This window comes from Asparagus officinalis, chromosome 1 (genome assembly GCF_001876935.1).
Source record: "Asparagus officinalis chromosome 1, Aspof.V1, whole genome shotgun sequence".
NCBI classification, from domain to species: domain Eukaryota; kingdom Viridiplantae; phylum Streptophyta; class Magnoliopsida; order Asparagales; family Asparagaceae; genus Asparagus; species Asparagus officinalis.
The window spans coordinates 59,020,569-59,035,439 of NC_033794.1; the positions used below are offsets into that span (position 1 = coordinate 59,020,569).

The window sequence follows — 14,871 nt, forward strand, 5'->3', positions numbered from 1 at the left end:
CTTGGGACTGGCACATGGCGTAGTGGACTGTGGTATCTGGATCGTGAAGGACTGGATTCAGCATTGGTGTTAATGATAGAGAGAGTAGAAGTAGGATCTGAGATGAGTGCTGAGAGTGTGTTGATGCTTCATCACCAGCGTTTGGGACACTCATCTTTTAATGTTTTAAGTAGGTTGTATCCATCTCTATTTGAGAAAGCAAATAAGCAGCACCTTGTATGTGATGCATGTGAACTTGGAAAACTTACTAGAAGTTCTTACGTAAGTTCTGGTCATAGGAGTTCTCGTGTATTCGAACTGATACATTCAGATGTTTGGTGACCTTGTTCTACAAGTTCTATGAATGGATATAAGTATTTTGTTACTTTTATTGATTGTTTCTCCCGCGTTACTTGGTTGTACCTGATGAAAAATAAGAGTGAAGTGTTTGGTTGCTTTCAAAATTTTCATAGGTATGCTCAGACTCAATACGGTGCTGTGGTGAAGGTATTAAGATCTGATAATGGGACGGAGTATACTAACAAAACGTTTGGGGAATACTTGTCAGCTCAGGGAATACAACACCAGACTACGTGTCCATACACACCTGCTCAAAATGGAGTAGCGGAAAGAAAGAATAGACATCTTTTAGAGGTTGCTAGAAGTATGATGATCTCTATGAATGTCCCAGAAACATTATGGGGACAAGCAGTGTTGACCGCGGCAGCACTAATCAACAGAATGCCCTCGAGAGTGCTGGATTGGAAGTCTCCGTGTGAGTTATTGAAGGGAGATAATGGTGGGCTTCTTCCACTCAAGGTGTTTGGCTGTGTGTGCTTTGTGAAAGACAATAGGCCATCAGTCGGGAAGCTTGCCCCAAGAGCGGTGAAATGCATTTTTGTGGGATATTCTGCTACTTAGAAGGGCTATGTTTGCTGGAGCCCGGTGGAGAAAAGGTTGTTTGTGAGTATGGATGTGCACTTTCGAGAACTCGAGCCATATTACACCCGGAAGGTAACTTCATCTGTTGATAACTCGCCTAATACTGGAAGTATGCGGCGAGAGGAGGAGAATGGTGAGAGATTGGTGAATGGTGAGAAATCAATGTCTGAGAATGGTGAGAGATCGAAAAAATCAATTTCTGTAACGATTCCTTGGGACGGAGACTTGGTTGAGGAGGAGCAAGAGAATGAAGATGAAGAGGAGATTGAGACAAGAGGTGTTAGGCCAACGGCTCAGGGAGAACTACTTACCTATAGTAGGAAGGGGAAACAAATTGCGGGAACAGTACCAACAGTACCTACAGTGCCACTAGTGCCAAGTCCCTTGCCAACGCCTGCCCCGACTCCTGAGACACCTACACCACCACAAGATTCCTCTCAAGGTGACTCCATTTCTCTTCCTATTCCTCCCACACCAATAACTGTACGGAGGACTACTCGCAGTAATGCGGGAAATCCTCCCGATAGATATGGTTGGGATCTTGCTCAGTTTGTATCATATTCTAACATCCACCCTACACATGGAGCATTCATTGCATCACTGGACTCTGTTACTATACCTAACAATTGGCAGGTTGCAAAGAAGGACCAGAAATGGAAAGCTGCTATGCACGAAGAGCTAAGGGCCCTTGAGAAGAACCGCACTTGGGAGTTAGTAAAACTACCAAAAGGAAAGAGAGCAGTTGGATGCAAGTGGGTCTTCACTGTGAAGCAGAATCCAGATGGACAGGTTGAGCGCTACAAAGCTCGTCTGGTGGCAAAAGGATATAGTCAGACATACGGCATCGACTATGATGAGACTTTTGCACCAGTAGCGAAGATGAGCACTGTTCGAACCTTGATCTCTCTGGCAGTAAATGGTGGATGGAAGCTACACCAATTAGATGTGAAGAATGTATTTCTTCATGGAGATCTGGTGGAAGAGGTATACATGGAAATTACGCCAGGATTCAACACAGAACAGACAGTGGGCAAGGTCTGCAGATTGAAGAAGTCTCTATATGGCCTGAAACAATCTCCTCGTGCTTGGTTCGACAGATTTAGGCGGGCTATGATAGGTATGGGGTACCGACAGATTAACGCTGATCATACCGTGTTCTTTCGACGAAATGAAGGTCACATTACTGTGCTTGCGGTATACGTGGATGATATGATCATTACAGGGGATGATGAGGAGGAGATTGCCAAACTCAAAGTGAGACTGGGTAAGGAGTTCGAGGTGAAAGATCTTGGCTTGCTTCGATACTTTCTTGGAATAGAAATAGCTCGCGGAGCGGAGGGGATTGTCTTATCCCAGAGAAAGTATGCACTGGATCTTCTTAAAGAGACAGGGATGTTAGGGTGTAAACCTGCAACTACACCGATCGACCAGAAGTTCAAGCTGGGTGCTGAGGCTGGAGAACCAGTTGATCGTGACAGATACCAAAGACTGGTAGGGAGGTTGATCTATCTGAGTCACACACGTCCCGATATCTCCTTTGCAGTGAGCGTGGTGAGCCGCTACATGCATGATCCAAGGAAGGGTCATATGGATGCTGTGTACCAGATTCTGAGATATCTGAAGAGTGCCCCTGGAAAGGGACTGATATTCAGGAAAAATGGACATGTGAGCATCGAGGGTTATTGCGACTCTGATTGGGCTAGTTGTGCTAATGACAGGAGGTCCACCTCGGGATACTGCATCTTTATAGGAGGCAACTTAGTCTCGTGGAAGAGCAAGAAGCAATCAGTGGTGGCGAGATCAACAGCTGAGGCAGAGTATAGAGCTATAGCCTTAGGAGTTGCTGAATTGTTATGGTTGAAGAGTATGCTGGTTGAGCTGAAGCTGGATCAAGGAGCTAAGATAAAGTTATGGTGTGACAACAAGTCAGCTATCAGTATCGCCAATAACCCAGTGCAGCATGATAGAACCAAACACATCGAGATCGATAGGTTCTTCATCAAAGAGAAGTTGGATAGCGGACTACTGGAGTTAAGTCATGTTTCGACTAAGGACCAGGCAGCAGATTGTCTGACTAAAGGACTTAGCTCATTAGACATGATTAGAGGATGTGACAAGATGGGCTTAGTGGATATCTTTCGCCCATCTTGAGGAGGAGTGTTGACATTTGTAATATATGTAGGGGGTTATGTGTAAGTTGTATAGGGCCTATATAAGCCCAAGAGATCTCATAATAGGATGAGGGTTTTCATTATCTTCTAAATGAATGAAAGGGAGAAAAAAAATTGATTTACCTTAAAGGAGGCGGCGCCGACAGGAGTGGATCAAGGCAGCGGCAGTCCGAGAGCAAATCAGCAGCTGCAGGCGGGCCGAGAGCAAATCAGCAGCAGTGGTTGTGAGGATCAGCGAGATGTCAGACCTGGAGTAGCGGTGGCGGGTTGTCGGTGAGAGAGAATGACGTCGTGAATCTCGTGATTATGGTCTGGGAGAAACTGGGTAGTGACGGAGGGCCAGAGAGAACAGGGGTTAGGGTTGGGGTTCGGGCAATATAGCCCTTTGTTTTAAGTGGGCCCACCATTGGCGATGGGTAGCCCGTTGCTAGTGCCTAATGGGGAAGGCAATCATTGGCAATGGGGACTTGACTCGCCGCCAATGTTTCAGTGGTCACAGGCCTATTGCGACGCGCTAAGACACGTCGCCAATCAGCAACATTGGCGACGGGTCGCTAGCTCATCACCAATACCCTGTTGCCAATGCTACTTCTTCTACTAGTGCTAGATACTTTTGATATTACTAGTATACTGTAATTATTTATCTGAATCGAGATCACAATTGATACAGTCAAAGTGAAAATTAAATAAATCCGTTAATAGTCTCATAATGGATATTTACTCAAAAGAAAGGGATGACTTTAAGTTTCAATATATCAATAAAAATTGCTTCAAGTTGACTCAACTTGATGCTAATTCTCAAAATTCTGTTGAATTATAGATGAACACACTTGCATTAACATGTGTTTGGACAAATTCGATCCTTGAAAGTGTCAGGTAGTCGCCCATGTTTCTTTGACAAATGAATCCACTAACCCACAAATGTTGAAAAGAAGGAAAAGAAAACAAAAATGGCGCGTCCCACAGCATAGTGAAATATTAATATTTTATTATGTATAGTGTTTTTCCAAAAACTATAAATAGGTTCTAAATCCTTCAGAAAAACTCATCCCAGAAACAACTCCTCATATAGAAGAGTGAGAGAAAAAAAATAGAGAGAGTATCTCCTTATAAAGAGAGATTGTAACTTCAGAGTTTTCTCCTCATAGTGAATTCTTCTATCCTTACCCGTGAACGTAGGCAATCAAGTACCGAACCACGTAAATCTATGTGTCTATCATTTTATCTCTACTTTTGCTCTACTATTGTTGTGACCCTATTGTATTGGGCACTGGGTTTGTCCCAACAAGTGGTATCAGAGCTAACTTAGGGTGCTTGTATATATCTACTTATCGTATGCTTTGTGGCTGCCACCAAAGGTGGATCCTCTACATCAGAAAATAAGTTAGGTTATTATTTACCTTTTGAAGGTGACGGGTACTATTCACGAGTATGGTACTGTTCATAAATATGGCACTATTCACAAGTATGGTACTATTCATAGATGCGGTTACTATTCATAAATACAGTTACTGTTTACGTAAGATAGTAAGAAGTTACTGTTCATGGTAGAAGTAATGACGGCAAAGTTCAAGATTGGGAAATTCGACGTGAGTAATTTCTCACTGTGAAAGTTAAAGATAAAGGCTATCTTGAGAAAAGATAATTGTCTGTCTTTATCGGTGCAAGGCCGGACGACATCACAAATAATAAGAAGTGGAACGAGATGGACGAAAATACTATTGCAAATCTCCATCTGGCATTAGCATACGGGGTGCTGTCATGCATAGAGGAGAAGAAGATAGCAAATGAGATCTGGGATACTATAACAAAGCTATATGAGGCGAAATTCATGCACAATAAAATCTTCTTAAAAAGAAGACTTTACACTCTTAGGATGGTGGATTCTACATCGATGACCGACCACATAAACACCCTAAACACATTGTTCTTCCAACTCACGACGTTGGGGTATACAGTTGGTGCGAATGAACGTGCATAATTTCTACTTCAGAGTCTACCTGACTCATATGATCAACTCATTATCAACCTGACAAACAACATTCTCACAGACAATCTAGTCTTCGACAATGTTGCAGCCGCTGTTCTGGAGGAAGAAAATCAGCGCAAGAACAAGGAAGACAGGCAGACAAGTTCACAACAAGTGGATGCCTTACCGGTGACGAGAGGAAGATCAACAGAACGTGGATCCAGTGGGAGTCATACCCATGGTAGATCTAAATCAAAAAGTAAGAAGAATATCAAATGCTATAACTGTAGTAAAAGAGGGCACGCCAAATCAGAGTGTTGGCACAATAAGAAGAGTGGAGATAAAAAGGCTTCAGAGCCATCAACATCTCAAGGATGTGTGAGTGTTGGCACAATAAGAAGAGTGGAGATAAAAAGGCTTCAGAGCCATCAACATCTCAAGGATGTGTTGTCAGCACATCAGACTAAGAAGAGTGGAGATAAAAAGGCTTCAGAGCCATCAACATCTCAAGGATGTGTTGTCAGCACATCAGACGATGGTGAAATTTTATTAAGTGGAGCAACCACTGTTGATGAAGGTAAAATGAGGTTTGTTGATGTATGGCTTCTAGATTCAGCAGCCTCCTGGCACATGACCTCCCAAAGAGAATGGTTTCACGAATATGAACCTATCTCTTGAGGATCTGTATTCATGGAGAATGATCATTCCTTGGAGATTTCTAGTATTGGTACTATCAAAATCAAAATGTTTGATGGTATAATATGCACCATTCAAGATGTACGACATGTGAAGGGCTTAAAGAAGAATCTATTATCTTTGGGACAATTAGATGAGTTCGGGTGCAAGACCCATATAGAAAATAGGATTATGAAGATTGTTAGAGGGGCGCTTGTGGTAATAAAAGGAGAAAAGATAGCCGCAAATCTATATATGCTCAAGGGAGAAACCTTGCAGGAAGCTGATTCATGTGTGGCATCAACTAGCTATGGAGAAGAACAAACCATGATGTGGCATCACAAACTAGGCCACATGTCAGAACGAGGCTTGAAGATTCTCTCCGATCAAAACCTGCTTCCTGGACTTAATTCGATAGCTCTTCCATTCTGCGAGTATTGTATTACAAGTAAGCAACATCGATTGAAGTTCAACACATCGAGTTCTAGAAGCAATGCTATTCTGGAACTGGTTCATTTTGATGTATGGCAAGCACCGGTTACATCCTTAGGAGAAGCAAAGTATTTTGTGTCATTTATTGATGACTACTCCAAGAGATGTTGGGTGTATCCTATCAAGAAGAAGACAGATGTATTCTCAGTCTTTAAAACCTACAAAGTGTGGGTCGAGCTTGAATCTGAGAAGAAGATCAAGTGCTTAAGATCAGATAATGGAGGAGAATACACAGACGGTGAATTCTTAGCATTTTGCAAGCATGAAGGCATCAAAAGACAATTCAGTACGGCTTATACTCCTCAACAAAATGGAGTGGCGGAGCGGATGAATAGAACGCTATTAGAAAGAACAAGAGCTATGTTGGCAACTGCAAATTTGGATAAAGTCTTTTGGGCGGAAGCAATAAAAACCACCTGTTATGTGGTGAATCGATCTGCATAAACTGCAATACAGTTGAAGACGCCGATGGAGATATGGAGTGATAAGCCTAGCTGATTATTCTAACCTCTATATGTTTGGAAATCCAGTGTACGTAGTGTACAATGCCCAAGAAATTACAAAGCTGGATTCAAAATCCAGAAAATGCTTATTCTTAAGGTATGATGATGAAGTAAAGGGGTATCGCCTGTGGGATCCCACTACTCACAAGGTTATCATAAGCAGAGATGTTATCTTTGTAGAGAACCAACTACAAAATGAAGAAAAAGAAAGTAGTTTGAGGAAGGACTAAGAGACTGTAGCTGTTCAAGTAGAAGATAATCTGAATTCTTCTGAAGCAACACTAGAGCATGATGTAAAAGAATTGGTCGAGTCCGAGGCTCCAGAAGTTTGAAGGTCAACTCGTGAGAGAAGACCACCGACTTGGCACTCGGAGTATATTACGGAGAGTAATGTTGCATACTATCTTCCAACGGAGGATGGAGAGCCATCAACTTTTTATAAAGCTATAAATGACACAAATGCATATTTGTGGATGGCAGCAATGCAGGAAGAAATTGAAACTCTCCATAAAGACAAGACTTAGGTACTTTTGTCACTGCCACAAGGAAGAAAGACCATTGGAAATAAATGGGTCTACAAAATCAAGCGAAATGACGATGATCAAGTGGAGCGATATCGTGCTAGATTGGTGGTAAAAGGATATGCTCAGAAAGAAGGTATTGACTTTAATAAAATATTTTCTCCTGTAGTTCGACTTACAACAGTTTGAATAGTCTTGGCTATGAGCGTTATATTTGACTTACATCTAGAGCAGTTAGATAGAAAAACAATATTTCTTCATGGAGATCTTGAAGAAGAAATTTACATTCTCCAACCAGAAGGTTTTGAAGAAAAAGGAAAAGAGAACTTGGTTTGCAGATTGAACAAATCTCTGTACGGTCTAAAGCAGGCGCCGAGGTGTTGGTATAAGAGACTTGATTCATTCATCATGAGCCTTGGATACAACAGACTTATTTTAGACCCTTGTGCATATTTCAAGAGGTTTGGTGAAAATAGCTTTGTTATCTTATTGTTGTATGTTGACGACATGTTGGTTGCAGGCACCAACAAAGATCATATCAAAGAATTAAAGGCTCAGTTGGCTAAGGAATTTGAAATGAAGGATTTAGGATCTGCAAATAAGATTCTAGGGATGCAAATTTATCGAGACAGAATTAATAGGAAAATTTGGCTTTCTCAGAAGAACTATTTGAAGAAAATCTTACGGCGCTTTACCATGGAAGATTGTAAGTCAATTTCTACCCCACTTCCTATTAATTTCAAGTTATCATCTAGTATGAGTCCTAGCAGTGAAGAAGAGAGGATGAAGATGTCTCGAGTGTCGTATGCATCAGTAGTGGGAAGCTTAATGTTTGCTATGATTTGTACAAGACCAGATATTGCACAAGCAGTAAGAGTGGTTAGTCAATACATAACGAGTCCTGGTAAAGAGCATAGGAATGCTGTAAAGAGGATTCTAAGATACATTCAAGGAACCTCCAATGTTGCATTATGTTACAGGAGATCTGATTTTATTGTCAGTAGATATGTTGATTCTGATTATGTAGGTGATCGTGATAATAGCAAATCAACCACACGCTATGTGTTTGCACTTGCTGGTGGAGCTGTAAGCTGGGTTTCAAAACTTCAGTCAGTTGTGGCTACTTCAACAATAGAAGCAGAATATGTAGCAGCTACACAAGCTAGTAAAGAAGCGATGTGATTGAAGATGGTGCTGGAGGAACTCGGCCATGAACAAAAAAAGATATCTCTATTTTTTAACAGTCAGAGTGCTTTCCATTTGGTAAGAATCTAGCCTTTCATTCAAAGACCAAACACATTCGAGTTCAGTATCACTTCGTTCGTGAGAAAGTGGAAGAAGGAACAATGAATATGCAGAAAATTCACACCAAAGACAACAACCTAGCAGAGTTTTTAACAAAAGCAGTCCATACTGACAAATTTATTTGGTGTCGATCCTCTTGTGGTCTGTTAGAGACGTAAAGCAACATGAAGATGGCAAGATAGAAAGAATGATGTGAAGATATGATTGATACTCAATCAAATCTTCAAGTGGGAGATTGTTAGGCAATCGCCCATGTTTCTTTGACAAATGAATCCAGTAGCCCACAAATGTTGAAAAGAAGGAAAAGAAAATAAAAATGGTGGGTCCTACAACATAGTGAAATATTAATATTTTATTATGCATAGTATTTTTCCAAAAACTATAAATAGGCTCCAAATTCTTAAGAAAAACTCATCTCAGAAATAACTCCTCATATAGAAGAGTGAGTGAGAAAAAATAGAGAGAGTATCTCCTTGTAAAGAGAGATTGTAATTCCAGAGTTTTCTCCTCATAGTGGATTCTTCTATCCTTGCATGTGGACGTAGGCAATCATGTGCCGAAACACGTAAATCTGTGTGTCTATCATTTTATCTCTACTTTTGCTCTACTATTGTTGCGACCCTACTCTTTGGGCCCTGGGTTTGTCCCAACAGAATGAAGAAGGCATCATCTACTCGCTAAGTTTTTCCGTCCAAATGTGAATGAGTTTTTGGCTTGAGCTTTGATTATGCAATTGTAGGATTTGGCTTAGCATGTGATTTGGTAGATTGAAGAGAATGAATACATAAATTTTTAGAGTAAATTTGGCAGCTTTGCACTGAGCTTTCTAGGCTAACTCTTTGGCTGATAATATGAAAAGAATTTGAAAATGAATATGCATTTCGTAAGATAAAAGACAAAATTTAACTATGCACATTTGTAAGAGAGAGAGAGTCCAAGAGAATTAGGCAAATGTATATATGTGTATTTATGTACATGAGAAATCAAAATAAAACAAAAAATGACTCAAAGTTATGGAAAAATGAGGAGGTACATATTTAATAAGAGAGAGTGAGTAATTATTAAGGATTAAAGATATTGATAGAGTTAATTAATGGTGGAGCTTAATGGGTAGAAATTTAATGAGTGATTCATGCGAGGTTTTGAACAAGAAGCACATATTATTAAGTAGGCTATAATCGCAATATGAAGGACAAGATTTACATAAGGGTAAGAATTATTACAGAATCACTAAATAACACAATAGTTGAAAGATAGGCCACAGTATATATCTGGGAACAACAAACTTGCTAATGTACAAAATCTAATAAATGTCTTTCATAAACCAGGAAAAACTAAAAAACAATCACCTATAAGACTTTACTTATGATTAGATATTGAAATTGCAAATATCTAAAGGATACAATGGCAGTCCATAGAAATAAAGAAAGAATGTTACTTCACATTCCTGTATGAGTCTTATGTAGGGGTGCTAAACCGTATCCGTATCCGAGAAAAAAATCCGTAACCGTATCCGTTAGGATACGAATATGGTTACTCAAATCTATAACCCATAGGATAAGGTTACGGATATGGTTTTGTAGTGAAATATCCGTATCCGTATCGTAAATATCCGAATACATATTAGTCATGCTCTTACGATAGTTTCGATTCTTAGATTATGGATTTGTGGTTAATTTTGATGATCAAGATGTCTAATCTTAACTTTTCAATTATAATGGACATATTAACAAACTCTTTTGTATGACATGAACTATGTTTTTCTTAATACTATCTAGTTTTCTCATATCTGTTTTGTATCTGCATGCATATCCGCTTATATATCTGCATGTATATCCGTAACCGTATCCGATTTTAGCGGATATGGTTATAAATTTTTCTTACCGAGGTATATCCGTATCCGTATTCGTATCCGAGATAGGTAAGCGGATATGGATATGATAAGTATCATAGCCGAGTCGTATCCCGACCGAATGCACCCCAAGTCTCATGGCATATGAACTAATATTTAAATGATTATCTTCTGACAGTGAGACATTGTCATATATTAGTTGAGTCCGTCTCAACGGTTACCGATTCAACATTGCGTCATGATGGTGAGCCGGAAGGGGGACGACAACACGTCAATGCTAAGGACGATGATGGATAATAGAGAATAGGGCGTGACTATGACTACTGTTCAGAAGCGTACGGTTGCCACTGGCATACAAGAGAGAGCAAAGGCACAATTACAGTGATGATAAAGGATAGGGTTGTCCATCCGGGTCGGCTCGGCCCGGCCCGGCCCGGAAAGCCAGGCCTGGGCCGGGCAAACCAAAGCTCGGGCCCAGGCCTGGTTGGCCTGAGCCGGGTCCAGGCCCGGGCCGGCCCGGTTTATTATTATTATAATTATTTTTAATTTTTTTTAATTATTAATTTTTTTTAAAAATCTTCATAAATCATAAAATATACATAAAAATTACAGAAAATAACATAAATTTTTTAACTAACTTGAAATGACATAACTCACAAGTACAAAAAATTATATAAATAAAAGATGATAAAAATAATTTCTTTATTAATAATCAGTAAATCCTTTACAAGTATAAATTTATTTTAGAATTTATCGCATCACAATAGATGAGTACATCCCAACTAGGTTGGTACATACTCACCTATATCACTATTATTTGTAACTTTTTTTAAAATAATTCATTATAAATTTAAAGCTAAGAAATAAAAATTACAATTTGATGAATATTATCTAATCTTTATACCTATCTGCTAGTTCCAACTCTTTAAATTTATCTTTAATTCCAGCCATCCGATCGATGCCTTGCGTTCGCTTCTCGTACCTCCACTAATCTTATAAGCACATCACCATTTGTACAGTATACAGATCTAAGAATTTCCTGTGGTTGTCGATCAAACGTCCTGCTGTGCTGAAGGCGGATTCCGAAGCTGCCGTCAAAACCTGCACCGTTAGTAAGTCACGAACCATGGTGGAAAGTATAGAATATGAAACGGATCCATATACTCTCCACCATTATAAAATATCTAAAGCATTTCCTTGACATTTAACTAAGGAAGCAGATAAATATTCAACTATTTCAGAAACCTCTAATGCTGATCCAAGTCCAGATCCACCAGTTAGTTCAGCTACCATTGCATACTTATCAAAACTTATATTTTTACCTCGGCCTGTGCTCGAAGGCGCCGAAGCTGTAGATTGTTGTGCAGCTACACCATGTCTACCTGCATACTCATCATATAATGTTTTGAAATAATTTCTAATAGCTAAATGATGAGAAGTAGCAGTAAGGGTGGATCCATCATCTAGTCTATAATTTGTCCATCATATAATAATTGTAACAAACTTCGAAGGCCAATATTCTTCAAACATCGATCAATAAGAATCCCCAAACCAAAAATATGAGGAATATACCTAAAATACTTATTAAATTTGCTTTCCATTTGAAAAATTATAGATCCAAAAGTATCATCCACACGATATTTTGAAAAAAACATTTGAATATTTAAAATTTGTAAAGCAGCTAAAGTAATTGTTGGATAATAACAGTCAGATAATAACATTGTAGCATCATAAAAGACTTGTAACATCTTATTTAAATTACATATAATTATCCATTTATCTTCAATTATTCCATAACTACTACCAGAACTAGAACTAGAAGCATAAAAATTTATAAAATCATTTATAATTTTTTTATATTCTATTGCTGCACTTAACATTGCATAGGTAGAATTCCACCTATGGTCAACATCTTTTGGAATTAGTTTGGACTTATAATTTTTTCTTTTACAACATTGTTTCCATATTTTAATTCTCATTTCAGAAGCATTATGCATATTAGCAACAGTTCTAACCTTTTCTATCATGGGTTTAATTTCAAAAAATACACTTTGAACAATTAAATTTAAAATATGACATATACATATAATATAAAAAAGTTTACCATGACATGGCAATGACAAAGTTGTTTTGATAAAATTAACAGCTACATTATTACTTGCATTATCTAGGGAACGAGAAAATATTCTTTGACCAATTTCTAGTTTCATAAGTTCTTCAATTATTAAATTTGCAACATTAATACTAGTATGTGACTCTTTAATTACAATAAAAGAAACAACTCTTTTAAATATTTGCCAATTTTCATCAATCTAGTGTGTTGTGATACATAAATAACCAGTTTGCACTCTAGATGTCCAAATATCAGAATTTTCATCAATCTAGTGTGTTGTGATACATAAATAACCAGTTTGCACTCTAGATGTCCAAATATCAGAAGTTAAAGAAAATTTACAGTTTAAATTTTTAAAATAAGAAATTATTTTTCCTTGTTTCTCCTGTTAATATTTTAAAATATCATGTTAACAGATTTGATGAGAAAATTTGGTAAATACAGGATAAAAACCATCTCTAAACAAATCTTTAAATTCATCATCTTCTACTAATCTAAAAGGAAGGTTTTTAAGAACGATAAACCTGATTATGCATTTCTTGGCTCGGGCAGCGTCATAACTCCAACTACCGAGACTACCAGAGGAGGAGGATTGAGAAATCATAGATTGTCGGATATCACCTTAAAGATTCTGGCCTTTGTTGTATTTTTCAATATGGCATTTGAGGTGGTTGGTGTCGCTCTTATGATGGGCTTGGAAAATCTGGCCGCACAACTCACTTTTAGCCTTCTGGGTGATGATCCTACCGTGATCATCATTGGTGACGTCTATCTTCTCAAAAAAATTTTACACATCGGATCACGGCCTTTTAGGAGCTCTTGGTGCAGATTCGTTGCCACCAGATTTAGGATTAACACCGGTAGGAGGAGTAGTTGTTGTAGGAGGACTCATTTCTGGATCAGTATGAGATAGAATTTGCTCTTCATATTCAGATCCAGAAGCCATTTTATGGAAGTATTAGAAAATATAAGAGATTATAAGAGAGTATAATATTGTATAAGAGAGTATTAGAGAGATTTAGAAGAGTTTTGGTGTGAGGAGAAGAAGTAAAAACCTTCCTCTATTTATAGAGGCAGCCCCCTAGGCAAATGGCCAAAAAACCCTTACATTTTGACCGTTGTTAGGGACAAAACGGTCAAAACACCAATATGACCGTTATGGCCGGCCCGACCCGGCCTGATTATTTAGCACAAATGGTCACCTTTTGGGCTTCTGGGCCAGGCGGGCCGGCCCAATCTGCGTGCATGCCGGCGCGCGGGACCCGAGTCCGGATCGGTTTCTTGAAAAACCGATCCGGCCTTGCCCAAGGTCATCCGGAAAACCTGGGGCCAGGTCCGGCCGGCCGTGTGCGGGCTTTTTGGCAGCCCTAGCCCGGGCATCCGGGCAAAACCCAGGCCGGGCCCGGGCCGACGCGGGCTTTTTGGACATCCCTATACAAGGGATCATGGGATAAGTGTGTAATTAATAAAATTTAATTAATAAAATTGGTTTTAACTATGAGTAGTGAGGTAGTGGGTAGAGGATGAGCCGGTGATAAATGAGTCTTTAATTAATTAGATGGATGAGGTAGTCATAAGTCTTTAATTAATGGATGAGGTAGTTAGAGAAGTTATGATTTGATCAAACAATGTGATATATGTATAATTCATATTTTAAGCAATCCATACCTAGGTTAATTGTAAATAATTTTGTCACTTCATAAAGTCATAAGATTGAACTAATAGAATTGGTGTGTGTGTGTTTTTATTGATGATGGTTAACCAAACAGTCAAATATGTGAGGGGTGATATTGATGAGGGGCCGCTCACTCCTCCGAATATCTAGTTTTGAGTTTAGTGTCTCTCAGCCTGCACAAGTAAAAATTTTGTAAGAGGATGGGGCTTGGTTCCCCCATTGTACCTCCGACGATCAAGTCAGCTGGTGAACTTGAGTGCGAAAATGAAGAACTATTAAAGTTCTTGTGTGTAGTGCAGTATAATTAGCATATATTCAAGAGTTAAAAGTCCAGATCACAGAAAAAAGATCCCCTCTTGTTGAGAATAGTCCCATTATTTATAGTAGTGCTGCAAATGGTAGAATGGTCACTTCGGCCGAGCACAAGATGGCAGTAAGTAGGCATGGGCTGGCGGTTGCGTCAGCACCTACCTTACACGTGCTGGTCGGCTAGTGGAGGAGAGATCACATCGGCATTTAATGTGAAGCAGTCTGTGGCATGGCAGTGCTGACGTGGTCCGATGAGTCATGAAGACTATCAGGTCTAGAGGCATGATGGCGCCTCACGTATTAAATGCGACGTCGACGTGCTGTCAGTGGGAGAGGCTCGAGGCTGAAGTCGTCCTTTAGCTTCG

The 14,871-nt window shown here is 39.3% G+C and overlaps 1 protein-coding gene across 1 annotated transcript in view; it reads right to left on the reverse strand.

Annotated features, from left to right (window-relative positions):
- The window catches only part of LOC109834813 (60S acidic ribosomal protein P0-1-like), a 103,342-nt gene that overhangs the window by 56,989 nt on the left and 31,482 nt on the right, over window positions 1–14,871 (reverse strand). The window contains 1 exon segment of the mRNA XM_020402832.1: window positions 366–402. Within this exon segment, the coding sequence (XP_020258421.1) occupies window positions 366–402 (37 nt within the window).